The 26,914-nt window shown below is 38.9% G+C and overlaps 1 protein-coding gene across 6 annotated transcripts in view; it reads right to left on the bottom strand.

Moving 5' to 3' along the window:
- Positions 1 to 213: 213 nt before the first annotated feature.
- The window catches only part of ADAM22 (ADAM metallopeptidase domain 22), a 129,685-nt gene continuing 102,984 nt past the window's right edge, over positions 214 to 26,914 (bottom strand). Inside the window, exons 27-32 of one of the 6 annotated variants that reach the window (XM_030964587.1) lie at positions 25,111 to 25,305; positions 22,186 to 22,286; positions 21,554 to 21,620; positions 16,527 to 16,613; positions 8,943 to 9,066; positions 214 to 7,781 (exon numbers count right to left, since the gene is read on the bottom strand). In XM_030964587.1, coding sequence (XP_030820447.1) covers positions 7,761 to 7,781; positions 8,943 to 9,066; positions 16,527 to 16,613; positions 21,554 to 21,620; positions 22,186 to 22,286; positions 25,111 to 25,305 — 595 coding nt within the window. In that variant the 3' untranslated portion in view covers positions 214 to 7,760. The remainder of the gene's footprint in view (positions 7,782 to 8,942; positions 9,067 to 16,526; positions 16,614 to 21,553; positions 21,621 to 22,185; positions 22,287 to 25,110; positions 25,306 to 26,914) is intronic. The other 5 variants (XM_030964603.1, XM_030964595.1, XM_030964613.1 and 2 more) reach the window with 5 other exon arrangements.

Genomic DNA, 26,914 nt, shown 5'->3' with positions numbered 1-26,914 from the left:
ACTGCTCTTGACCTTTGAGCCAACCACCGGGCATAGTTTCAAACAGGTATTTTTCCTAGGTTGCCCTCAAACACGCAAACTAAGGAATAATAATTTTAGATTTGCTTTGAGAACAGTAGGTCCCTAACACAAAGATTTGAGTAGGTCACTGGATCATTTTCAACCTTGGAATTTGAAGAATACCATCTATATTCTTCTATTAGACTTCTCCCTTGCTGCAGGCAACATCTTTATTTTATAGAGAGCTATAAAACAGATAGTGCTAAATACAGTGAATCAGAAGAACAAAATACACACAAGAGTCTTTGTCATTGAAAGTCACTTTACTGATGTTACAATATGTTAGTAACATTGAAAACCACAGGCATTTGTATTAAATACTCTTGTAGAAGTGGATATTGTGACGCTGTTTATTATTAAAAGTGAGCAGGAATTTAGAACCCCAAATTACAACGATTTGTTTTTATAAAAAGCAACATTTTGTTTAGCTACATGAAAGCCAGATTCATTCAACAGCCCAATGCCTGTAATGTTTATGACAAAAATATCACACTCAAAGCTAGAAAGTTGTAAACTGCAGTGCTTCATTTTGATGTTTGTGAAAATCTTGCATTTTTATTACATCAGGTACGGTTTTTAAAGATTTTTAACTAGCAAAGACAATGATATGATGCAAATCATTGTTTTTGCCAACACTAGCCCAGCCACAGGGGTGAAACATGATTCTCCTTGCCTCTTTCAGTAATGGCTAGTATGAGTGAAAAAACAGCTTTTTTTTTACAGCAATGCCCAAGTTAAATATCAGCACAAAATGAAGCTGGCAGAGCCAGTTGGTATATACCACTCCAAAAGCTTTGCTGAAAGAACTGGTCATACAGTAAATAGTGTTTCCTCCAGCAGATTAAAAATTCCATAATGCTTTGCTATTCTGAAAAAAATATTTTGCATTTATGCAACAATAAAAATAAGTACTGTATTCTATATAAAATATTACCTATTGTAATATATTTTTATCCTTAAGAAAAGAAATATCAGGTTATATATTCACAGTTTGAGTATGTTCTGGACTGTATTTCCAAGCGTAAAGTATGCAAAGTCTACACAGGCAGTGAGCAGGAGTTCTTGTACCAATAATCAAACTAAATCAGCATTTCCTGTTCTACAGAGCCTTAAAATATTGCATGATTAGCTGCTCTCACCACTCCACTTACAAGGTCAGTCAGGCCTATATACAGAATTTCTAACATGGTTGTAAAAATAGACTTTCCATGCTAAAGTTAGAATATGTAAGGTCTTAAGGCCTCATGTCAATATTTTTTAAACAAAAGCTTTATTTTTTATTCAGAAGAATACAGAAACAAAAAAAATAAAATATTGTTGCTTTGACATTTTATGCTCTAGTGATTAAAAATTGTGTTGACTCCTTTATTCCTACCCTAGATAACATATTTCTTTTTAACTGCTATGTGCTTATTTTCCCAAATTTTCCTTATCTCATTCTGAGTTATATGGCAATTAAGGCCCATCTTCAGTAGCAGAAGTTTTTAAACAGTTTAAAGCTGGTTTAGCTGAAGTGATTTTGAGACTGGTATAGACTGGATTTTAAAGAGCTAGAACTGCCAGACCTGGCTAGGTGAGCCAATTTTGAAGCCAGGTACATTATCTCAAGTGTGAGCAATATCTGTGTTGTGAACTTATTTTTAGTGCTTGTTTCTCTTACTTGGCTGAGATAACATAGGAATGTTGACTGTTGTGGTGCTTTTCTCTAAATACTTGCAGAAAACTGTTGTGGAATGACAAGATACCATGTGCACAAGATGCTGTTTCCAAAGCTGTAGTTTACATCAGCATCCATACTTGAGACACCAGAAATGGTTTTCATAAGCTGACTTAGAAACTACTCACATCAGAGATTTTTAGCATAGATGATAGAAACTATTACTTCCTTTTCTGTTTCTGACAAAATCACACTTAAGAGAGTCCTGTTTGTATTGCAGCTATGTTTATACAATTAGTTTCACTGTTTCATTTTTTCTTGCCTTATTAGGATAATAGTTATGTGCACACTGGAACCTCACTCCACTGTCCAGTCATGTGATCACAACCTGCACATATTTTTTTGCAGTTTATTCAAATTTGTCTTCAGGAATCACAGAATATTCTGGGGAAGGAACCCACAAGGATAATCAAGTCCAACTCTTAAGTGAATGGTCCATAGGGCGATTGAGCCCGTGACCCTGGCGTTATTAACACCAACCAACTGAGCACATCAAATGTGATCCAAGTCAAATCCCATATTGCTGATGCATAAGATTTGGAAGCCATGCAAATAGTGGGTCATCAGCTCATCCATTCTTGGTATTCAGCAGAGACTGAAATGCTCGAGCTCTTTAAAAATGAGGCAAATAACATCATATTGTGGTTAAAAACAATGGTCCATACAGTCTACTGTTATCCCGTGACATTGAAACTCAATTTAGAGAAAGAAACGTGATTTTCAGACTTAGAGCAAGAGAAATGGGAAACAGCTGAACTGTAAGGTTCACAGACTTGATTTAAGAGGTTTAGCCTTCAAAAATGCTAGAAGGTGAGACACACGATGGCTGAGTCACCAAGTGGTTTTACCAGTAGTATTCTGGTTTAACCACAAGTAGTTAAGCCCCAAAACAGCTGCTTGCTCAGTCCCCACCTGCAGTGGGATGGCAAGAGAATTGTAAAGGTAAAAGTGAGAAAACTCATGGGTTGACATAAGAACAGTTAAACAATTAAAATTAAATAATTGTAGTAATAATAAAAAAAATTAATGAAAAGGGAATTAACAGAGAGTGAACTAAAACCCAAAAAAAGACAAGTGATGCAAATGAAAATTGCTCACCATCAACAGACCAGTGCTCAGGCAGTCCCTGAGCTGCAGTTCTTCACTGCCAGCCTTCCCCCTGGATTGTTGCTGAGAATGGCATCATATGGTTTAGGGTATCCCTTGGGTCTGCTGTCCTGGCTGTGTCCCCTTCCAACTCCTCATGCACCCCAAGCCCAGTTGGTGGCGAGGCATGTGAAGAGCAGAAAAGGCATTGGCTCATTGCAAGGACTGCTCAGCAATAACTGAAAAAATTCTTGCATAATCTACAGTGTTTTCAGCACAAATCCAAACTACAGCCTCATACCAGCTACGGTGAAGAAAATTAACTCATCCCAAGCAAAACCAGTGCAAAATCCACAAGACATGATGCATCATCACCTGATTATAGCACAAGCAAAAGATCACAAAATCATTAAATGGTCGGGGTTGGAAGGGACCATAAAGATCAGCTCATTCCAACCCCCCTGCCATGGGCAGGACTTTCCACTGACCAGGTTGTTCAGAACCCCATCCAACCTGGCCTTGAACACTTCCAGGGATGGGGCATCCACAGCTCCTCTGGGCAACCTGTGCCAGTGTCCCACCACCCTCACAGTAAAGAACTTCTTCCTAATACCTAATTTAGCCTACTATTATTAACAGCATTGGAAAGACCCTATCCATACTGTGTAAAGGTGACCAACTTTTAGCAGCTTTCTGATGTCAGCCAACTCACAGAGGCTGTTAGTGGATGAATGTTTCATGCAGTTTCTTTTCAGTAGAAGTGAAAAGGGGATGGAAGAGATCAGGAGCTCACTGAGTTTTACACTGGAATGTGATAACTTTGCTTACAACTAGCTACGGGATTCGATGACAGAGCAAGTCCTAAGGGCTAACTGAAGAGTATATCCTTTAGGATTATGGAGTCTCATCCTTCTTTCACATTACATTCTATCAATCAATTCACTAATGAAGTTACAGCAAATTTGGCCAGAATTTGTGGTATATGCATGTCTATAATAATGTATGTACCCATTCTTACCTCTGGTTTTGAAAAAAGTTGTCACATTAGCATTGACAAGACCAATCAGTCCAAACCAGCAATAGGGATTTGAGTAAGAGGATTTCAGTACACTAACTATTGACACAATTTCTTTCTGATTTTAATTCAGGCTGTACCTCAAAGGTTCACTTGTTCAATAGCACAATCAAAATTATTTCATGCCACACGAGCTCAGCAGGTTCAACATCTCATAAATCATTTGGGAGAAGCCATCTTCAAAGTCAAATCACACTTCAGGTGACTGGCAAGTTGTGACTTTAGTCACAATTTAAGCAAAGATAGGCTCTATAAAGTTAACAATCTTCTTGAATCTACTTAATTAAATATAACAAAACTATATGTAAATTATCAGCCACACCTATCTCTGGTATATTACCTGAGACTACAAAAGTTCTTAAGTCAACAAATCCAGAATTAGAAGGTAAATCTTTACTTGTTAAACTGTGGCAACATTGTGCAGCATTATTTTTAAATACAATCTCAATTTTCCAGTCTCCATCAGTTAGTCACATTAATTTTATTATAAATTACACAAGATTCTTCTCCCACAATGAAATACATAAAGGTATTATATTAAGTATATCTCATCCTGCCAGTCCTATGCTCATACAAACAATTACTTCTAGTTGAGAACTGATGGCTTCCTCACTTCAACAGGCATCTACAGCATAGTTGGCAATTAACTAGTTCATTTATTAAAATAAAACCAAAATAAAAGCATGAATCTCAATTAGTCAAAATGACTGAGCTATATTAGTGACAAGTAATTTATTTTAGTCTGGATGAGGTATTATGCAGCAGTTTATATTGCTATTGCCAGCGTAACTAACTACAGTGGATAAAAATATTTGCAATCTTCAAGGTTATTATTCTGGCAGCTTTCCAACATACTACATTTTAAAAGTAGGAAATTACAGCTTTGTAAGCAAACAACTCCTCTGTCCAACCTCCACTGGCCTGGGAGGCTCACACAGCCATGCCAGTTCAGGTCTCCCAAGTTACCAACCTGATGCAAAGTTCTCTGCAGAAGAATTTTGCAAGAACACAAGTCCTGTGATATTCTCACGCTAGACCACCAAAGTGAAAGTCAACATTTATTTAACTTAAACTTAGTGCTCAGAACTAGACTTCCAGTCACTACATATCTCCAAATGTGAGGGTGACTGTTAAAGGTACACTACACACATAAGTGTATCATCATATGTTACAAATAAATTATATTAAAACAAAAGAAGCTGGAAGTACATACTACTTTGAAAATACAGTCAGGAGGGGCATTTGTTTGCAAAACAAGAAGCTATGAACATAGCAGAAAGAGCCTGCATGTTATCTCCAGTTCTGTCTGCCAAATCTTGCTGCTTCTTGGTAAGGCAAAATGGAAAGGGAAGAGTAAACACTGATAAACATAAGATGTGCACAGAAATCTAATGGGATCATTCAAAACTACATGCCAGTTTGTATCCAAACAAGTACCATAAAAGGCACATGATGAACAGTCCAGTTACTAAAGACAAGATATGAATATGGGAGGGAAAACCAGCTTTCAGGTGACAGAGTAATACAGCGATGATTAGGTTATCATAATGTCCTAATGTGGGTGAACCTCTTGAGGGTCCTGCTCAAAGTCCAGTGAAATCAACAAAAGACATATTGATTTCAAGTTATGGCTCAGACCCTAATTTCATAAGCTACATGCTATCAACTGTTTAATCCAGATAGCTACACTCAAAGTAAATCTTTGCCAAAAAAAAATAATCCTCAGTGCTGATTGATGTATTTACCTTTCACAAAAATGCAGAATCTTTCCCTAAAGCAGTTACCAGTAACTGTCTCTTTCCAGATGGTCAGTCTGCACCCACTTGTGCTCACATATATTCGTCTTTTTCCAAATACTTACCAGAACCTGTTGACTGTGAGAAAATCATTTGAATGCCAAGGCCAATATTTTGTCATAATCCAACATACAGCCTAATCATAAAATATAGTGCATCTAAAAATCTTACATATTTTACAGCTGCCAACATCTTTAAACATTTATTAATTTAATCTTACATATATCTGACTTTATTGAGAGACGTAAAAGTTAAAAAAATACATTAAAAGGCTGCAAGTGTTGGGTTCACTTACTAAAGGAAATACATGAAAGAGGTAGAAGATTCAGAAACACCGTAGATGTTCCCAATACAATAATATCTAATTAATCATACAGCTGTTGGGTAGGGTATTCAACTGCACCACAGAGTCAGGTGTTTTATTCTGCAATGGTACTACCTGAAGCTAAGAAGTAGTCAGTTTTGGAAAACTAGAGAATTAGAAACTGATTAAATATGGTCCAGTTTCTCACTAACTGAAAATTCCCAACCAGAAGGCATTTGCTTTACAACAACCTTCAGAAGTCTCGGGTGTTAGAAATACAACCATCAACTTACAGACAAGATTAACATGGTAAAGAGTTGTTCCCCCCTTATTCTTTTTAAGCTAAATTCATTTGTGCTCAGTTTAATGCCCCAAAAAATTGTCAAGGGGGCTTCAGGGGCAGCAAGCATAGCATTCAAGCGCATGGTAAATGCGATTCCAGTAATAAATAAAAATTGAAAGACAGTAATGAAACTGGCCACTTGCCCAGCACTGTTATTATCTAGTGCAGTGAAATCGTTATACTTCTCATAAGCCTATGCCTTGCCATCTAAAACAGTGTCTGAAATGCTCTATCAAAAATACACAGCAACTCTCACAGACAGACTTCACATCACCACATCCTGAGTTGACCACTTAGAAGTATTCCCAAATGTCCAGTAAGTTTGGGCACATGACTTAAAGACTCTGCTGTCTGCCGAATCATTCTTGATTACACCTGTGAGAGGATACAGTGGTTATCTTACTAAACAAGGGATTTTGGCTGGTTCCTTTTATGATGATTTAAGACAAAGTGCTGCTGTACTGGTTTCCGCAGTCTACTGTACAATTGAGATTGTCAAGACAGTATAGATGCTGAAAAAGTTGTATAGATTTTGGTCAAACACCAGTTTCTGAGAGACACAGTTTTACAGTACTGTACTTTCTGTATTTCCAAGGATGTCTGCTCATAATATTAGAAAATCTGAAGTGTGATGATGTTAGTCATGACTGTTTCTTTAGGCATTTGGCAAAATACACATACATATAACAGCTATTTTTGACATTATTGAATGTTTACATATATACAATCTGTATACTGAGATTATAAACATGTAAGGTAAAAAAAAAAAGATATAATCTTTGTTTGTTTGCCGTTTGTGTCAAATAGTTGCCTTTCAAAGCTTGAAATCCTGTCACAAAAAAAATTCCTATGTTTCTTACTCCTGCATGCTAATCTCTACTACAGTATGTTGTTTTTCCCTTACATGTGGAAAGTAAAGAACACAAGGTTCATGCATACAGCGTACAAGTTTACATCAGCTGGGCTCTCCGTGAGGCATGTTCCCAGTTCCACTCTGATCTGACTCAGGACTGCAGTAAACCAGAGAAAAACCTCTCTTACACAGGACTGGCAAATGGACTGCAGCTGGGATTCTAGGTCACCATGCGGAACAGCCTTGTCACATCTGGGCTAATTATTCTCTGTCAAATGTTATGATTTTGGTTGTTCATCAAATCCATAAAATACAAGTCAACAAAAAAGAAAGAAAAAAAAAAAAAAGACTGTTTTTTTCCTTTCCACATGACAGGAGGTTATCACTGCGATACGATATCACGGGCACCTCTGTTGATCTTTCAAATTGTCTGAAGAGCAGATGAATGTGCAGTGACTCAGTGATGCTGAGTTTCTATAAAATCCAAAGTAAACAGTTCTGATGTGACCCCAGGAAAACACTGCAGCTAGATGGATGTCTCCCAAAGCTGGAGAGGGGGAAAATAAACACAAACACACATTGAACACCAACATAAAACAGGCTGTCACCCAAACAGTGCAAGGAGCTTGTTTGGGGAACTGCATCTGCATCACTTGGGTCACCAAATCTCCTCCCAGCCTCTGGTGGGTATCTGTTCACCAAGTGAGCAGACAGGCTTCAGCATTTCAGCACAACTTGCAGTCAGCATAGTCAGCCCATGGCTGGGAGTTCAGTTTTCTTTTTGAAAGAGAAATGTCAGTGTAGCATCAAACTTGTACTAGACAACTTATACCTTAGAGTTACGCTAATATTAGTGCGGAGATAACTTCCCATTTTCATCTGCCTAACTCTGCTCAGAGCAACATGACTTTCTGCTGTGGGTTTGAGCGGCTGCCAAAGCAGCTCCAAGGCTGACTTACACCAGTACAGCCCAGGCTCCAAGCTGCCTTGGAAAACCCTGTGGTGCACCTCACACAAACTTCTGCCCCAAGCAGCACTTGGGGAGCAGCTTGCAGGTTCCCTCAGCAGCACTCCATTCCTTTTTTCTTAAAAAAAAAAGGACAGAGAACAGTGATGAGAATCTCATCAGCATCAGCAACATCAACCAAGGGTATTGCAAGTAAAGCTCCTAAAGCAAATTTCAGACTTTTTTGCTTATTCAAATACCTGCTATGTCTGAATTGACACAAAGGAAATAAAAGCCTTTTGGAGCAGCTGGAAATCTCTCCGTATGAGATGTTACTATCCAGCACACATTCCAGTAGTTCCTGGTCACTCTAGGAGGGCCAGGCTGGGCTCAAGTTGCACAGCAGTGAAGTCCCTCCAGGCCTGCAAGCACTCCACATGCTGCTTAACTGGAAATTTTTACATTTCCATAAACTGGAAAGCAGCTATCCAGGGCACATTTTTTCAGCTTGAAATAAGAAATGTAATGAAATCTGGGTTTCAGGGCAGCTTTAAGAGCAACCTGAAAAGCTGCCTGTAAACACAGCTGTTGAGGCCTTCATCACTGCCAGAGGCTCAGCAGCTTCAGAACTTCAGGGTGCAAAGGAAATGCCATTCCAGCTCTCCTTGTTGGTCAAAGATGTTAATCTGCCACAGTTTCTTTTTGAAAAACTATCAGTAAATCAAGTCACTGGTGAAATGCAGAGAGAAGAGGGACACATACCCTGGCACTTTGCCTGTTGACTTTTTTCTCTTCATCAGGAAGTGGTGGCATCGGGTAAGGGTATTTTCTGCTGGAAGCAATAGATCCAGTGGATGAAGACGGAGACTTTGCAGGAGACAGTGTCCTGAGATGTTGAAACACATAAAATAAATGTGATGTCTTTGCATTCTAGCACTGCAACAGCAACTGCCATTACTCTGAAGCTTGGTTCAGAGCCAAGAATATAGCTTATTATTAGCTCAATATCAGGGGGATAAAATTGATTGATCAGTAGTCTTATAATTTCATTATATAAATAAAGGTATTTAGAGATTTCAGGAACACTGGAAGAAAAAAATTTGCTACTTCTTACTAGAATTGTATAACAAAAATTATTTCTTAAACTGTTTTGTATGGTACTGTAATTAATCATTATAAAATTATTAAAAACCAAATCTGCAACTGAATAAATACACAACTAAAAGCATAAAGCCTAAATAGAAACAGTAATTGTATAATACAAGCTGAACAAATGTCTTCTCCCAGTGACTAAATGGCAATTATGTGTCTTTATGCATATCTTACACATCTCCTAAATTGATACAAACATAGCAAATAAATCTATTATTTTTGTAACATTAATTTACACAAATGCATGCATTTGGAGGCCAAACTGTTAGTTGTGAAGTAACAAAGGCATATACAAAGTGCTAATAACAAATTGTTATACATGCAAGCATCATACAGTGCATATTGTTCCAGCCAAAGAAAGAGTCTGATGAGAATATACAAAAATGGACTGATTAGTCAATGGCAATCAGCATTTCTGTACAAGGTGAGTAGAGTAAGCAGGAGCAAGTAAATGTTTGTATCACATGAAAGGCATTCTTTTCATGTCAATAAGGCAACAGCACATTATTGACTGAAATTTTATACCCAAGAAAAACTCTTATGCTTCTGTTTTGAGATTCTGCACTTTCCCCACTTGAGAGGTTCCTATTAGCCTCTAAATCTGGGCAGAGTAAAATGAAAAAAAGGCCTCAAAGTAGAAAAATTGAGCTATCCTAGCCCCTTGTTCTCTTGTGCAGACCAAGGGCATTCACCACAGGAGGCCTTTTAATACTGCAAGCATATCACTCAGCCCTCCCTGAGCACTGCTATCTAGTTATCTTCTGAGTTCATGTGTCCCTGAAGGTGGAAACTTTCCATAACAATAAGTGAAATTTATTTACCTTTAAATAATTGTTCCTTTATTTTGGTCTATTATATCATTTTGTGGTGTCTGTAGCTCCCTACAATAGCAGATTCTCTTGCCTCCCACACAAACAATGACTGATGGTAGCCACAAGCAACAAGGTGTCAATGGAAATTATATGATGAGAGCTCTCTACTCTGGCTCATGATCCTCTAATGCCTCATGTGGTAGCCTCTAAGTTCAGCAGCATTTAAGAGATTTGCATTGGTACAATTATCCAAACATGGAAGCATACATCTTCAGTACCTGCACATTGATCACCCATTAAGATGAACTGGACATACACCAATGTTTTCAGGAAGAAAAACCCTGAAACAGCTACTGTAGTATAAAACAAGGTTTCTGTATGTCCGTCATCATGGATCTGGGCACCAAACTGTGCACGCAAGAAAACAGGTTAATTTAAAACAAAAAAAATCCAGGGAAAGGTTGTCAACAGTGCCCTGCTGTTCACTATCCATACAAGTCCTCTCATCTCTGCCCCCACTTGGACTATCACTAATAAACTATTTGTGGATCTAGAATGAAGAATATAAGGAGAAGAGGGAGGGGAGAAAATAAGGAGAGCAGATTTTACATATTATTAGTAATACAATTATTCACAATTTTTACCCCATTGCTGCAGTAGAATTTTATATTTTCATTTTAAAATTTGCAACAATGCACTTGGAGATCAGAAACAAGGAGCTGGGCTAGTGGAATCTGACTTGGCAAGCCCTACCAGAAAGCTGTTTATAAGGTAGCACAGCCAGGGAGGTGGCACAGAATGGAGGCATCTCCCATCTCTTTCACCACACCAGGCACGACACCTCACACCACAGGCTCTTCACATTTTAGATACTCTAAAAGAAGGCCACAGTGAAAGGAAAAGCCACAGCCAATCTTCCTGTCCATCCATCTGAGCAGGCAATCCTGGAAGGAGTAATAATCCCCCAAAGGATGGAGCATCTTGAATATTTTCCCTGCACAAGTGGGTCCTCTAAGCAGGATCCCTAACTGAGCCTTTCAGCCAGGAAGCTTTGCACCATAACTGAAACACAATGCTGCCTTTTCCAAAGATTTTGAAGGCCAAGCCTCCAGTGTAGCTGCCTACATATCCTTCTTCTCAAACCCCCTTCGCACTGCCTGCTCACCTGCAGTTTGCACATCTAACCGATGTGAGCTCTGCTGCCCAGCTGCAACTCTACAGCCAACACATCAAGAATGCAGTTGCACACTTACAGAAGTGACCTTGCCTTCCCCTCACAGGGCCTCACCACTTATTTTGTTATAGAGTTATGTGCTGGTTTTTGTCATCTTTAGTGCCAGCTACTGAGACTGTGAGCATACACAACTCAGCATATGCTCACAGATCTTACAGTGCATCTTCTGTGATAAACAACATTGTTTGAGGTGGTTTTGATCACCTTTCAGGTTATGCCCTGCAATTGTGTATGTGCTGTGTATCCCAGATTTACATATACTTTAAATGAGAAAGGTCATGTCTGGCCCTTTCTCATTTACAGGATGGAGAGACAGCATTCAGGGACACTTGCAGGTAATGCTGGGGTTAAAGGTAGGAAAACTTGGCAGTTTTGGTCAAGGGTGGGATCCACTTAGCTTTCACTAGGGTTTCAGTTCTCCTGCAATCAAATCCATTAGCTTTCATGCCAAATGTTGCTTCCAGCTGAAACTTTCACAAGAAACCAGTACACACCACAACAGAGATTTAGAGTTTTACGGCCAGCCCCAAATGAAACCATGCACCTCACCTGCAAAAACTCTAATTTTTGAACAGAAAGCAAGATAGAGTAGCCACTTTGTGTCTTTCTATCCTGAAAGCTAAAACTAAGAGTGTGTGGAGACCATTCTGTGATTCACAACAAACACTGTGGCAGCAAGAAGACATCCAGAAGCAGTCCCTGCAGCCTTGGGCCTACCTGCTCCCCTCTTGTCCCTAAACAGCAAATGTTGGCCCACAAGAAACAGTGCAAAATGTGTCACCTGGTCACACAACTAAACGTTTTGCAATTTTGAGTGTCATTATAGCTGAACTCAAGGCAGGTGGCCCTGACAGATCTGAACTCTTCATGAACTGTGAGTGATTCTCTTTTGCAGATGGAAATAATGTAATGAAATTCAATTAACATTCAACCTGGTGAAAGCATCGCAAGCCCAAATATAGACCCTATCAGTCTAATCTGACCTTTGCTGCTGTGGATACAGCTCTTCGTATGACATCATCAGCCCAGATCCTACATTAGGATCTTCTAAAAACACTGGTGTGGCTAAACATTTTAAAGTAAGTTCCTTTTCAAAGCCACAGATGTGCACACATGTCCTCAGAAGGAGCAGCAGCAGAGGGGAGAGCAGGCTTATGGAGGGGCTGCAGAAGAGACAATGGTTGTGGCTTGAGCTGTCACTTGGAGCAGTGAACTATGCCTCAGAAGCAGGCACTCACATGCTTCAATGAGCCCTTCTCCCTAACTCTTGAAACAAACCCCTGATCCAGACATCAGAAGGCATTTTTCATTATCTGCCAACAATAACAGTATTTTGCTTTGATAATACAGAAAAGGCTTGTTAGTTTGTTTTTTATTTTAAGCACAGTCCAGAGCTGTCTCAGCAAGAGCAGCTTGCCAAGGGCTGGTCATGGCTCTGGCCTCAGCTGGATGCTCACAAAAGAAAGTAATGGAGATGGTCAACTAAAGAGGAACTGAGAAAAAGGCAAGGACACAACAGAGCATTAGAAATTGGAAGGAAATTACAGCCTACTGTCTCCTCCTTCCATGTCCCTTCTTTATGCCCTTCTGATTTAGGACAGCCATTTTCCTTCTTGTTATGTGCTCTGGGTCTCCATCTAAAAAATCCTTTGCTTGTAAATCACTTTTGTGTTTAAGTAACTCATAAAATATAACTTATTGTAAATACTTGCATTAAATCAAATGTAGGCGGCTCAACACTTTAGAAGGTGCCTTCTAGACTTTTTTCTTTATCATTATCTACAGAAATGCCACGTTTGGGGTTTCTGGCAGTTTGTTTTCTGATTCCATCATGGCTCCATCAAGTCTTTTAGATTCAGTGAGAATTCTGAGTAATCCTTAACCATATTTCAGAAGGTCAGCCTGTGCAGTGGACATTGTAATTGTCAGTAACAAGAATAAGCAGTAGCAGCACATTCATAAAATAATATCCCTTACAGAGAAGCTAAATTCAGGGAGAGGCTTCCTGCCTGATTTTATTGCTGAGGTTATGTAGTTATAGCCTGGCATACAGAATTAAAATCTAGACTAGACTTTAAGCAGGAAAATGAGTTTCCTTCACAGATCTTATTTTCTTACAGATGGGAATCCCACACTAGGGAGTCTTCTGATGTCAGACACACCAGCTACTATTATTACTATCATTATAAAAAGTAATTATATGAAATACCCATCAGACTTGTAGACTAGAAAAAAAATTACTAGGAAATCAGGTGTTAGAGAGACAAATTAAGATTTATACAGGGTATTTTAAGTAGATGGAGAAAATCTTGGTGATGACTAATATCTCTATTTTCTGAAAATCTGCAACTTTCCTAGAAAGTTTTTTGTCATTTTTCCTTTTTCTATTTCAACTCTTCCTACAACAGCAGCAGTCATCAACATATTAGTCCTAAAACTACAAGGAGACAAGCACAACAGCAGTATCACTTTCAGGACACATTTAAAGGAACAGAGAAATCAAAGATGATTAGCAACATGAATACTACTCAGCTAAATATCTGGTGTAAATGTCTTATCCTGACACTCTGACTCATAAAATACAGTACCAGCTGGACAGTCTGACTTCAGCCTGATGTTCTAGTTTCTCAAGTAAGATCTGTTTCGTTCTGTTTGTGAATCGCTTCACAGGCCCAGGCTCAAAACCCAGCCACAAGATGTTCTGACACACCATTCTTAGGAACAGTCTTTTCCTGCCCATGCTATCATTAAGCAAAATTGCACCTGATTTTTGTGGAGAAACTGTTAGTTCAACCTCTTGTAAACCCACAGCAACTCATCTCAGGAGATCCAATCTTTTGCCTTCCATAATGTGTCTGCAGAATACTTCCCCATGATTACCTCATTTAGTTAGGACAATTCAGATTTCTAAATTTATTCTAGTTGCTCTCTGATTTCTATGGGTAACTGCTGCAGGCAGTGATTAGTAAGCTTCTGTGGTACAAAAAATTTGATTTATGTTTCATCTCTGCTGATATATAGCCTTTAAAACTCACATGGGTCAGCTTAATCCTCATTTACATGCCAAAAATGCTTGGTTTATCTCAAATACAATTAAAAATGTGACTCATTCGGTGTAACAGCTGAATACCCTCAGGGGCAGGGCACACTCCCATCAATTTAATCTAGTTACTAAATAAAAATATACTGATACTAAAAAATGACAACCAAATTATGAGTATGCCAACAGATTTTTAACCCTGTTTAACTAAACCATTTAAAGTAACCTGTATTAAAATAGTGCTATCTTCATATTCCATCAATGTTTTTGTTTATGGCTACCACAGGGCTTCTGATACAAAAACCCTGAAAGACAGCTATGGGATTACGTTATAGTGGGCAGCCGTTGACCTTGCCAGAACAATAAAGGTCAAGACACTGTTTTTAGAAAAGGTTTTGGTAATAAAACACACCTCACCTCCTATGTGAGTTTGCCTAATTTCAGCTTCCTTTGGTCATTATCAGTCTTAGTTGGCAAATCTAAAGGACCTCCCACACACAGAGATTTTGTTCCATATGCAGTGATGTGGACTTCATGGTCAGGTAAGTGTTCGGCTGCTCCCTTAACCTGCACAGCCTGAGGCTCTCTAGAAAGAACTGTGCTTAGATCTCCCCAGTCCTAGAACACGCTTGCTGAACTGCAGACACCTGACCTGGACCCTGTATCCCAGCAGTGAAACAACCAGACTCACAATACTCCCTGCCAGAATGCCCATGTACCAAGAGACTTTTCTGATACCGACTGGCACCATCAAAACAACCTCCTGTAAGCCCTGGATTCTTGCACGGGGGATCTCTTCTCCCTTTTCAGGACTGAGATCAGGGCTGACAGGCCAAGGTTTACTCATTTTTCCTGTTTGTTCACTGGAAACCTTTCCTGCAGCTTATTCTGTCTGTGATTTATGAGGTGTTGAAAACAAACAGAAAGAGTTTTAAAAAGTAACCATTTTATGGTGTTTTAAGACTTCGGGACATTTTTAGTTCTAAAAATGACTAAATTCCTACGCTGCCATTTAATGTCTGCCAGTGTTACTATTGGAATAAAAGTGTTTCATTAGTACCGTGTGATACAACTCCCATCATATTTTTTTCCAAATGCACACTGTACACATTTAGCATATGTTTCTGTCCTGTTGCACTTTTATTAGGTCTACTTGTGTAGCAAAACTATTAAGATTCTATTTACTTGTTCTTACCATCCTTCACTGTTTTGGTTGAAGGTTTTGCTTATTATTCTTTTGACTTGTGTTTCTGTAACTATCTTTATTTTTTATACGTCAGCTTACAGCTTCATGGATTTTGTTCATGCATTTGTCATAAACTGTCTTCCATTCTCTCCTATGCTGGCTCATTTTTTCAGCTGATGCAGAGATCTGTATCAGCTGTGGGACTGTGTCTTTTGGGAATATACTGCAACATTCTCAGTCTCTTGATTCATGTCCAACAGGGGCCCAGCCTCATGCATGCTTTTTCTCTGTACCTTGGAACGTAACAGATAATGCACACTCTTCCCTTTCAAAAACAAATTATATTTTTGGTTGAACCCTACCTCACTTGTAACAGATTAATTAGCAGTTTGACAATTAGAGCACAGAGTATATTCTCATAAATTTAGTTTTCCAATAAAAATATATAAATTATTTCATTGCAGGCTGAGGGTAAAATACCACTACTTTTTATTCTTTTTTAATTTAAATTTTAGTATGCACTAATAAGACAGTAGGTAGAGTGAATGTGTTATGAAACTACTTGCTTCAGTAAATTAAAATTCTATTTAAGTTAATAGTATTTTATTAGTGATAAATATGTCTCATGCCCATAAAACACTATTTGGCATAAAATGATGAGAAAGCTACTAACAAGCTATAGATGATGGTGGGAACGCATGCACTACACACACCCTTTTCAATGGCTTCATTAAAACATTCAGAAAAAGAATTGTAAATTGCACATGAAGCCAAAAACAGACATCAAAATGCAGCAAAAGAAGAGGGGCCCTTTGCACCTAAGTAACTTGTATTGCTTTATACAAGGTAGGAGTCCCAAGATATTTGTATATGCTGGAACAGCTCTAAAAAATGAGAATTATAGAATTAATTTACAAAATACCTAAAGTATGGTCCTTCTGTGTTTTTATTCACATCTTCTACCCACTTAGCTACATTATATTCTCTTTTGAACCATGGGTTTAAATACCTGCAGAAAGCAATGGAAGGAACAGAGAAAGCAGAAGAACAAGAATAGAAAATCTGAGAACACACAGCACAAGCTTAGCAAGGATGTCTTCATCCCCAAAATGCAAGTGAATATGGCAAATAAATCAGTATGGATTTGGGTGAGGACTAGGCAATGTGTACAACTGCATGAGAAAATCTGACCTACAACAAGACTCATATGTTTGATTAATCTGGAAACTCTTTGGGATACATCATTCATTTAATGTCTTAAGGGTAAAATTCACTCCTATGCAGAGGGCCAGCATTAAGCTCATGGTTGAACTCCCTCATGATCTCAAAATAAGGATGAAGGGGCATTTTGGCTTCAGTCATGATGTTTGCTTGCCAAAGACACACTTTTTCACCCATCTAGATAAATTGCAAGATAATGGCTAAAAGACCACAGAATCTTGGGCTTGACCCTTTTTACAGGAATGAATTTCAGCCTTATCATGTTAAAAGGTTTGAATTTTTTGCCACTATTGTGACAATTTTTACACTTACAGGCAAACAATCCTCTGATTTTTCAATGTTCATTTAGTTTGGCTTTAATGGAGGTAGGCTGCAGAGTTATCTCACATTTTACAGAAGCAATATTGACACCAAAACCACATTTTTAGGAAAAAAGTCTGAGTTGTATACTCATATTAGTTACATGAAAAATTATGAAATAAAGATGATGTTTAATAATCTGACAACAAATTACCAAGGAAAAAGAAAACTTTTTTGTAACAAATTTTTCCCAATAACAAGATAAGCAAATTCCTCCACATCTGTCATGTCAACAAAAAAGGGAGATGCAGAAAATAAGATTCTGCCTGGACCAATTTAAAGTTTGTTCTTGTTACATATGAATGGCAACAATCAAATGATTATTTAGGATCACCATCTTTACATAATAGAAACTAGCACAATGAAATAGGAAACAAATTTTAATCAAGGAAAATGGGAAAGAAAATTCCTCTTTAAGTTATTTTTGATACTTCTGGTCCAGTTCTTGCCACCCTTATTTATGGGAGTCACTCCAGTGACCTCACACATGGGAACAGGCCTTGCAAGTTATTGCTCAGATGAATAAAAGTTGGACCAAATCATGTCATTCAACCCCCTCCATATTTCAAACAACGATGACAACAAAAGCAGCAGCACTTTTTCAACTTCTTTTGCTCCTTTTTTGCTCTGGAACGTCTCCTCCCCGCCCCGCGCAAGCACAGCCACAGCTCTCAGAAAGGACTCGCCCTCAGCCACAAGTGCTTCTAAGTAGCTTCCTCAGCTCACTTATGTATCAGGAATTGGGAGTGCTTTATGCTTTCCAGCTTGGGGCCTTAGAGAAAGAAAACATCAGAAGTGGTAGCGCAGCAAAACAGATGAACCACAAGTGAAGCAACAGGCTGATGCCAGTGTCACCAGGAACTAATAAACTTCTGCTTTAGCTTTAATTGTACATTTTCTTGTACTTGCTGCAATACTTTAAACTTGTGCTTTTTCAGTTGAAAGGGTCTTTTGGTAACCATGAAACACTCCCAATCTGGCTTCCTGTATTAGAAAACAGTGTAAGGTGCTATCAAAGCATGCAATTGTTGCACAACCATGTTGCAGGGCTTCCTGGGTCTGGGTGTATTACAGACCATCATTCACCACCTCAATCCATCCGTTACAAAAAGTTAAACTCGAGTTACTGCAGACCACTACATGATACCATTGGAAAGCCCTCAGGCGGATCTTTCTGGCCACATGTCCATTAGTAATGGCCAGAATCCACATTTCCTTTGGGTGAGAAATTCTGCTTTGAAACAAGGTGTCCTTACGCATAAGCCTAGAGCTAGACCGACAGCTCGACTCGGCTCGTAGCGCAACATGCAACAAGGCAAAAGACCTGGGCTCAAGAGTACTGGTACTCCTCAGGCTGGTGAGGAGGAGGGGTAGCTAGCGCTGCATCAGCAGGAGCACCTCCAAGCAGTCACGGTGTTTTGCCACAGTGAAACTATCGGACACTAGGGAAGGGACTTGTCACGGGACAAAATGGCAGCCCAGAATGCAGGGGCAGGTGAGACTGACCTGTGATCCCGACTCCCTGTTTGGGGGTGGTCGGAACCCCCTGGGCTTATGCCTTGGGCAGGGATTTGGTGGGCGAGAGAAAGCCCAGACTCAGATGCATGGGTTACCCGGCTGCAAAAAGACAATATATAATAGAAAGTCTAAACCAAAGATGTTCGTATCAGTTATAACAATGAGGAAGACAAATGCTTATAGGAAAAGCAGTGCAAATTAACCAAGGTCTGAATTGCTGGGACCTGTTTTAACACAAGCTCCCAATTAAACTGTCAACTTATTCAGAAAACTGTCATCATTCCTGGATAATTCTAATGGATTTTAATAGAGAGCTATTTATCAGGCCAATTCATCAGTCATGTTTCTGAAAAAGCATTTGGCCTGTTGGCATTCCCTCCACATGTAATGAACCATCTGCCTTTAGTAAAGAATAATTATTTTGTTATCAAACATCCAAAAACAATTAAAAATGTCTCAAAACATCTTTAGCAGTCTCCTCAGAGCTCCATGCTCAGCATAAGCCTTGTTTATGTATGCTAGGTCCAAGGGTCACCCAAAGGTGTGAGCAGGACATTTTTCAGGAGCTGCCCAAAGTGTTTGCAACTCCCTGTCAGCGCTGCTCATGAGGGCTGCAGACTTCAAACCTTGCTCAGTCCTTAAGAAATTTTGTTTAAATGATTAATGGTACAATTCTATTTGATTCTTGGCTGTATACAAAAAACAACCTGTGCATAATATGTGCCATTACTGCAGACCATGCATGCAAGTATCTTTGAAGACAACCACACCAGTGTGGTTTTTAAAAAAATTGAATTCTGCACAAGGTATGGCATTAATAAACACAATTTTATAATGGTTAACTACAGTCTGCTAATTACAGGAGACCAACAATGTCATCCTTTTCCTTCCATATCAACAAGGATGCTTTATTGGACTTCTAAGGGCCACACAAGCTGACTTTCTAAATACTGCTTCAGACCAGATTTCAATATTATTCTCTATTTCCCAGACAAGGTAGTAAGGTAAATTGGTCTGGGAAAAGCCTCCATGTATTCTCCAGCATCCTCAAAGCAGCTGCTGTTCCTTTTTTTTTTTTCCTAAATGACTAAATGCTGGTCACAGTTAGATCATTCTCAGTCCATTTTCTCTCCTTGCAAAACAAGCTGTCCCCCTAACCAGAGAGCTAATTGCCCTCTATAGGCCTGGCAGTTCCCTCCATTCCCCACTGAGCTGACACAGCCTGTGGATCAGTCAGTGGGAGCTCTGTCTCCAGCTGGTGACAGGACTGCCAAGGAGACTCAGACAAGCCATTCAGGCCTGTGCAGTCCAGGACAGACCCGACCAGGAGAAAGGGTATTTTCCTGCCTGGCAGGCCTCTCCCAGGAACACACACACTGTGCTTCATCCCCAAAAGGTTGCTGCATGGCCCTTGGGAAGTACAAGCCTCCTCCCTGTAGCATCAGGGCTGCTGCTGGGTTGAGACACCACCATAACAAGCAGCAAGAAAGAAAGCAGAGAATTAGGCAGAAATTCAGGGGCACCTTTAAAAGAGAAACAAATATACAGGGAAAAATATTTCCAACTCACAATATCTCTGTTTGCCTGCTTATTTAATGCTCCAAAGTTCTCAGAGCAAATCTAATTTGTATTTTTGGCAGTTCGGCCAGACTAATTTTGATTTTATCAAACTCTCTCATGCAAGGAGAAAAGAAAATGAGCAAAATAACATTTCAGTAAGAATTTATCAGCACAAAGAGTACAGAGACTCTTGAGATAAACTCCTCCAAGGGCTAAAATTTCTGATTCCATGATGCCATTTTGACCATGCAATGTTATAATTGCAATGTGCATCAAAGTATTGTTTTTGTAATTTGTAGCATAGGGTTTTCTCTAGGAACCCTTTCTGAGCCTACTCACCTTAAGACAGTGCACTGTAGGTGAAAGAAAAGTTTCAGAACCAACTCAAAATCCCCAAATCAAAGAAAATGGGGCCCAGAGAGCAGTCAGCATTATTAGCTTCCAGCAGGGTTGTTATCAAGCCCATTTGCCCATCAAGGTGCAAAGTTAGTAGTCATAATATGGGGAAGGACACTGTCACTGCCAAAGAAAGGGCCATTCATGTTGGGTGTAAGTGCTGTAAGAGCAGGCCAGTGCTTTTGACAAGCCCAGAGGTTTCCAGCCACTCACCACTCATTAAGTACCTAAGAAAGGCTCTTCCTGTGTGGGGAGCACTGCACACACGGGCTCTTTAGGAAATGTAACCAATAAATCAATAAGCCAGCAACTCTCAGCTGTAGAGGAAAAGTCTGGGGATCAGTCACTTGGTAGAGACTTTAATTACCCTTTTATCACAGGGTTTAGTCAAGACTGGCTGTTTCAGGCTTACAATGGCAAACTTCAAGGTACTCTCAAAGCAGAGAGATACCTCTCCTAAAACCTCCAGGAAAGTATGCAGAGATACAAATCTCTGACTCTGCAATGGCCCAGCCCAAGGTGAAGACAAGGGTAGGAAACAGTCAGGTTATCAGAAACTCAGTACTGAACCAGGATACACTCAGCAATGGCAGTTTACTGTAGACAAAAGCCTGCAGTGATGGTGCAGGCTGCCACCATCATTGGGAATTGCTATGAGAACGACTGTGAGGAAGCCTACATAAAAAAAGAAAATTAATAGTTAATTTTTAAAGAATACATTAAAAGAGGTTGAAATACATTAGCCAAACCAGTTACCAGGTTATCAGTCAGCAATCAGAATGGGCCACAGAGCAAAAATGCAGCTGTCTACTTTTCAGTACTCTTAATTTCCATCTACAAAACACAAATATGAAAACTCTACTTTTGGCTTTGCTTTTTTAAATTCAGACTTACTCAGTTGAATTAGACCGTGGCCTAAATCTTTTGCCTCTGACTTTCTTTCTGTTTCCTCCTATATTACCTGAAAGAAATCAAAGGACAAAGACAGTAAAACAACTTGAAACTCACCTGCCCCATGCCAAACTGCATATTCTTTTTGCATCCATAGCAAAAGAGCTGCTACCTTTAACTTCAAGCCATTAACCTTTAACCATTTAAATCTCACAGGTCTGTTCCACTTGATTTTCCTCAGACACTTAGGTTACCTTTCTCTACTTTTTGCTGCAACTGTACAGAGCAAAGAACTCCTTTATTTCAGCTGTTATTTGACAAAATCCCTACACTTCAAGAAAAACACCTAACACTGCCTGATAAAATCACAGAAGCTGGCAACAGTGAATATATTTATTTCTCTTTTTCATGTCAGCTCACACTGGAGGGAGAAATTAAACGTAATTTCTTTGTGACAAAGCACTGTGCAAAAAAGGCACTTGTAGGGTGCTGCTAAATCCTAATTCCAAGTTAATAACAGTTAGCACAATTTTAAGGAGTCATGCTGCTGTCCTAAGATCAGCTAAACTTTCAGTAGAGCAGCAGTGGTCCAGAGGCTGGTTTCCACTGTGGCCAGCACAGTGGTTCACACTTACCTTGCCAAGAATTACTCCTAGGCCTCCCATTTTCACAAATGTCTGAAATATGTTTTGTGTCTGGGATCCTTTCACTCCAGGAATGAGATAATCCATTTGACCTGGAATAGGAGGGCTCAGATGCAGTTATTGTTAAGGGCATTGGCTCACATCAATGTTAGCTCAGTGGTTTGGTCACATTCCCGAGGCCAGTGACAAAACACAGCCTAAGGTCTGTCTGCACTAGCAGAGCATCCAGGATTTCTGGTTAAACTCTGCAGTTACACCTTGCAGCTGCCCCTGCAGTGGCTCTATGTGCCCACATTCAAGAGCCAGGCATCAGCACTGCTTTCTCACTCATCTGCTGTGGAATGCACAAACACCGGCGCACACCAGATTTCCTTTGGATTTGCAGCTCTGCCTCAGTTCCTAGATGGAAGATGCCCTTACTACTGTGCTCATTTCAAGGCTTTTTCATCTCACAGTCAAGCACATCCCGCCTGCAGGCTGCCCACTCCCTCCTTATGCTGCTGCAGGAAAGCCAGGACAGCTTCCCTCAACCCACTGCTACCAGTCTCAGGGGCTCAGGAGTTTGTGACGAGCATCCTCCCTCCCACCCAGAGCTGGTAGTTCCAGGAGAGAGGTAACTGCCTCATTTTTGCTAATTTTGAACGTTTCTATTTTATCAGCCAATTGCTGCAGTATATACTTCTAATGCTAAACTCAAAGCCAAAAATAGTCTTTTTATCTAGGTGCTTGGTGCAAACTGTTTTTTCTTTCCTCTTGCATTCCTTTTAAGAGCCAGAGATGTATGTGGTGATGTCCAACATGTGGGGTTTTGCCACAGGCTGCCTCTTGTTGAACTAGAGCTCCTGCTCAGCTGTTTGCCATGAGATCTACAATTATTTCCAAAAGAGAAGAGGAAGTTGAAAAATCCACAATAGATGGCTTACGTATTACAAAGTCTTGCTTAAAGGAACTATTTTTGTAGTTTTTAAGTCTGGATACTTGCATTTTTCAGCCTCTGATTTCCTTGGGAGCATCTGAGAGATGCTCTTCAATTTTCAGAAGCTTGGGCTAATCACAGCCACACTGAAGTGAGCCCAGGGTTTCATTAATTCCACCTTAATCACATCATGAAAGGTCTGAGAAACAGCAGATCCACTGACAGATTTTCAAAAACTTCCTCCTCCTCCTCCTCAAGGTCATTTTCAGGTTCAGGAGTGTCTTGCTATATAATGGTTTTGGTGTTTGCTATTTCATAATAGCATGAATTATCATAAAGTTATGTCTTAATCCTTGAACATCCTCTGAATACCAGCTAATATTCCATAGTGCTTTCCAGCATGGAGAAGCCCAGGCAGCTGATGGCCCAGCCACTCTAACATCTCCCAGCAGATGCCATCCATACCAGCACACAGAGCAAACCAAAACCAGCTTGGAAGGTAGGAGGTAGCACTCTGGGAATTCAAATGGAAGGACTATGTCAGCTGTATCACAATGTTAATGGAATATTTGTCAGACTTACTTTTCCAGACTTGACAGTGGCACAACATACCTGAATTGGTGGTGGGAACAACAAAACTCTCTAGTACAGACAGACCTTAGAAACCATTAGCTTTTTGGAACAAATAATAAAGAGAGACACATGAAATAAATGAAATATGAAGAGAAACACAGATACTGCATGAAAGAAGAAACACATTAAATTACAGTATTTAAAAATAACTTTTTTTTAAACTGGTATTTAAACCTGATAGACAAAGCTATGAAAATTTGCTTTCTCAAGACTTGTTTCAAAATTTTAACCAAATTAAAAACAATTCTCTAAGACAAACAGCGCATCATTTAAGATTAATGCTTGCTTTCTTTCTTAAAAAAAAAAAAAAAACAAAAAAACCCACACATCTAAAAAGCTGAATTGCTGAATTTAAAAATTAGAGATAATTAAGTAATTGCTACTGGAGTTTCCCTAATAACATAATCATTAGAACAAACTGAATGAAGTTTGTTCTAAGTATATAAGATCAAGCTGCTATACCAAAATAGCAAATGTCACCACATATATGTCCCTTCCATACATTTCTCTTTAATTGAAATAATAGCAAAGAAAATGGCTTCATCAACTGCACAGTTGTAGGCTGCTAAGTGGGACAAGAATTGATAATTGCAGTTTTCCTGTGAAGCAGTCCATGACTGTCAATTCCTCTAGGACACAGTGCTTCTCATAAATTCTTTTACAGTGCTAGCTAGAGATTTTCATATAAAGAATCTTTAACTGCAGAGGAACAGTGAGCATCATGATCTTAGCAATTACAAATGGCTCTCAATGCTTTTAAATTAATCTTCCCTCTAAAATGTTGAATTTTTTAGGCAATTGGAACAATAAAGGAATTAGTGAAATCTGATCAAGGGCAAAATCTAATTCTCTCTAATCTAATGACAGCAAACAGAAAAATGCAGAAAGTAGAATTATTTTCTAAGATAACACTTGGTGACCATTTAGTATACTACTCTAGTAAGTGAATAAAATGCAACCAGTATCATCTTTAATATGAGACAGCAGAAGTCTAAGTCAACATACTGGATTAATGACACTGACAAAGATATAAAAATAACATTTATATTTAACATTTTATGTTTATAACTATTATTGAGAAAGACAATGTTCCTTTTCTTTGATTACATGACACTGATTTAAAAAACTGTTGGTGTTTTATTTAATTTTTTTCAGCCACCAATTATTATTACAGTCTACTTGAAATCAATTCTCAAGCAGGGATATAATGAAAATTTTATTAAATAAAAATTGGTTTACAATGCAATTTTTTTTTATTCTGGCCTAATCATACTAATTAGCAACTAGGACACAGGAGAAAAATCAGTAATCAAAGTAAAAAGGATGCTATTTCAAACATTCCACAAAGAAAGAAGAAAGAGTCAAACCTGCTGCAAAACAATGAAATGTTCTGACTAATGGAATAATGGGTGATGGAACAGGTAGAAATCTGAAAATGCGACAGAAAAGCAGACCTCTTCTTAGAACTAGATGCAGAGTTTGTGCTGACTCCAGGAGGCATGTCGCTATAAAAAGAGTCGGCCTCTCCCGGCTTTTTTACATAATCTCCCTGGGGTATTTGTCTGAAGTGTAATAAACATTGTAGAGTCAGAAAACATGACAGGAACTAGAATGCACACAAACATGCATGAACATTAGTTTAAAAGAAAGAGGCAAGGATAGCAATCCTTGAGAAACCTGTTAACCACACACAATAAAGCTATTAATAAATAATTCAACCATCTGAGAGAAAAGTCCCACACGCTTCTGTTATGTGCAGAAGAGTGGATTATGTGGTTTTTGAAAGAGAAAACAAGGAAAAATGTTAACTCTGATCACAATTTTCAAAGTGAACAGTTAGTGATTCTTGAGACACTGGATAACCAGTCCAGACATTTCAAATAGCTCATCACGCTGGTTGCAAAAAGCACCAGTGCTGAGCCTAAGCTGAATACAGGCCTGCATCAAAGAGGAGCTCAGGAATAGTGAATGTTTTTTTCCTTCTGAGGTAGATTCATTTAACTTTTGTGATCATGATAGAATTCAAGAGTAGCAACCTGTTGAGTTGTTTAAATATTAGGAGGATAAAAACCTCCAGGTTTTTAACTGAATTCTTGTGTAAGGGTACCAACACCAGTGTCAGAGACTCTCAGCTACTCCTGATTACCACAGTAGTAGACTCAGTCTGCCAAGACATATGACAGGAATGTAATAGTTTATCCTTTTCCAGAACTAGAAGCTCAGTTATGATTAAAAAAAAAAGGTAAAACTATCTGTGCATTAGAAAGTTCTAATCAATTTATGCAATTTTTTTGCAGATAGTGAATTCATCGCCAGCAGAGAATACCTGCCATGCAAACATTCCAGTTATAGTTCCACCAGGAACTATACTTAAAAATTCTCCCAAGTACAAGTAGTTACTTTGACTATTTCATAATATCAGCATCAGTATTTATTCAGCCTCACACTTTCCAAGACATTTTTGCTACAGTTTGCTCCTATTAAGATGCACACTTATCAGGTTGATTCATATTCAGATTATGTCCAACTACAGACCTAAACTGGGACCTCTACATTCCATATCTGGATTTCTAATGCTTCTGAAATATGTAAAGTATACAACTATATGGCACATAAATCATTGCTGCAATGCAGTACTTCCACTCTCCATCTTCTAAGACCTCTGGAGTTTCAGTTCTTGTCCCATTCCTCAGCTGGCACATGGGTGTGTTCAGAGTTGGCTCAGTGTGGGCAGCTCTGTCCCCAGGGTTCCTCTAGCAAACTGCTCTCTTGCTACTCCATCAGATATAACTTCTCCCATGTATAGCTGTGCCCTTTAAAGCCACATATTCCAGCTGGCAGAATCTTTGCTAATTGGCTCTACTTACCACTTTCAGTTTATTTGTTTCACTTGCTTATTAGTACCAAGTATAATCCTTATGTCATGTTCAAAAATATTATAATGGCTTGTTTTCATTGTTATTTAAGGAGTAATTTTTTTTTCTTTTTTTTTTTTTTTAAGGACTGTCTGGACAATCTGGTGGGTATGTTTTTTCATTTATGGAGTACTCCTTGTACTTATCCAAAAATATTTTATTTAGAAGTCAGCCTACAGAGCTCCATTTTATGCATGAAGGAGATTTAGTTACTAAATATTTTCCTCATCTTTAAAATTATGGAGTCCTCCATTAC

This window comes from Camarhynchus parvulus, chromosome 2 (genome assembly GCF_901933205.1).
Source record: "Camarhynchus parvulus chromosome 2, STF_HiC, whole genome shotgun sequence".
In the NCBI taxonomy this organism is placed as follows: Eukaryota; Metazoa; Chordata; class Aves; order Passeriformes; family Thraupidae; genus Camarhynchus; species Camarhynchus parvulus.
Note: the sequence above shows the minus strand (reverse complement) of the source record. Positions and strands in the feature narration are given on the sequence as shown.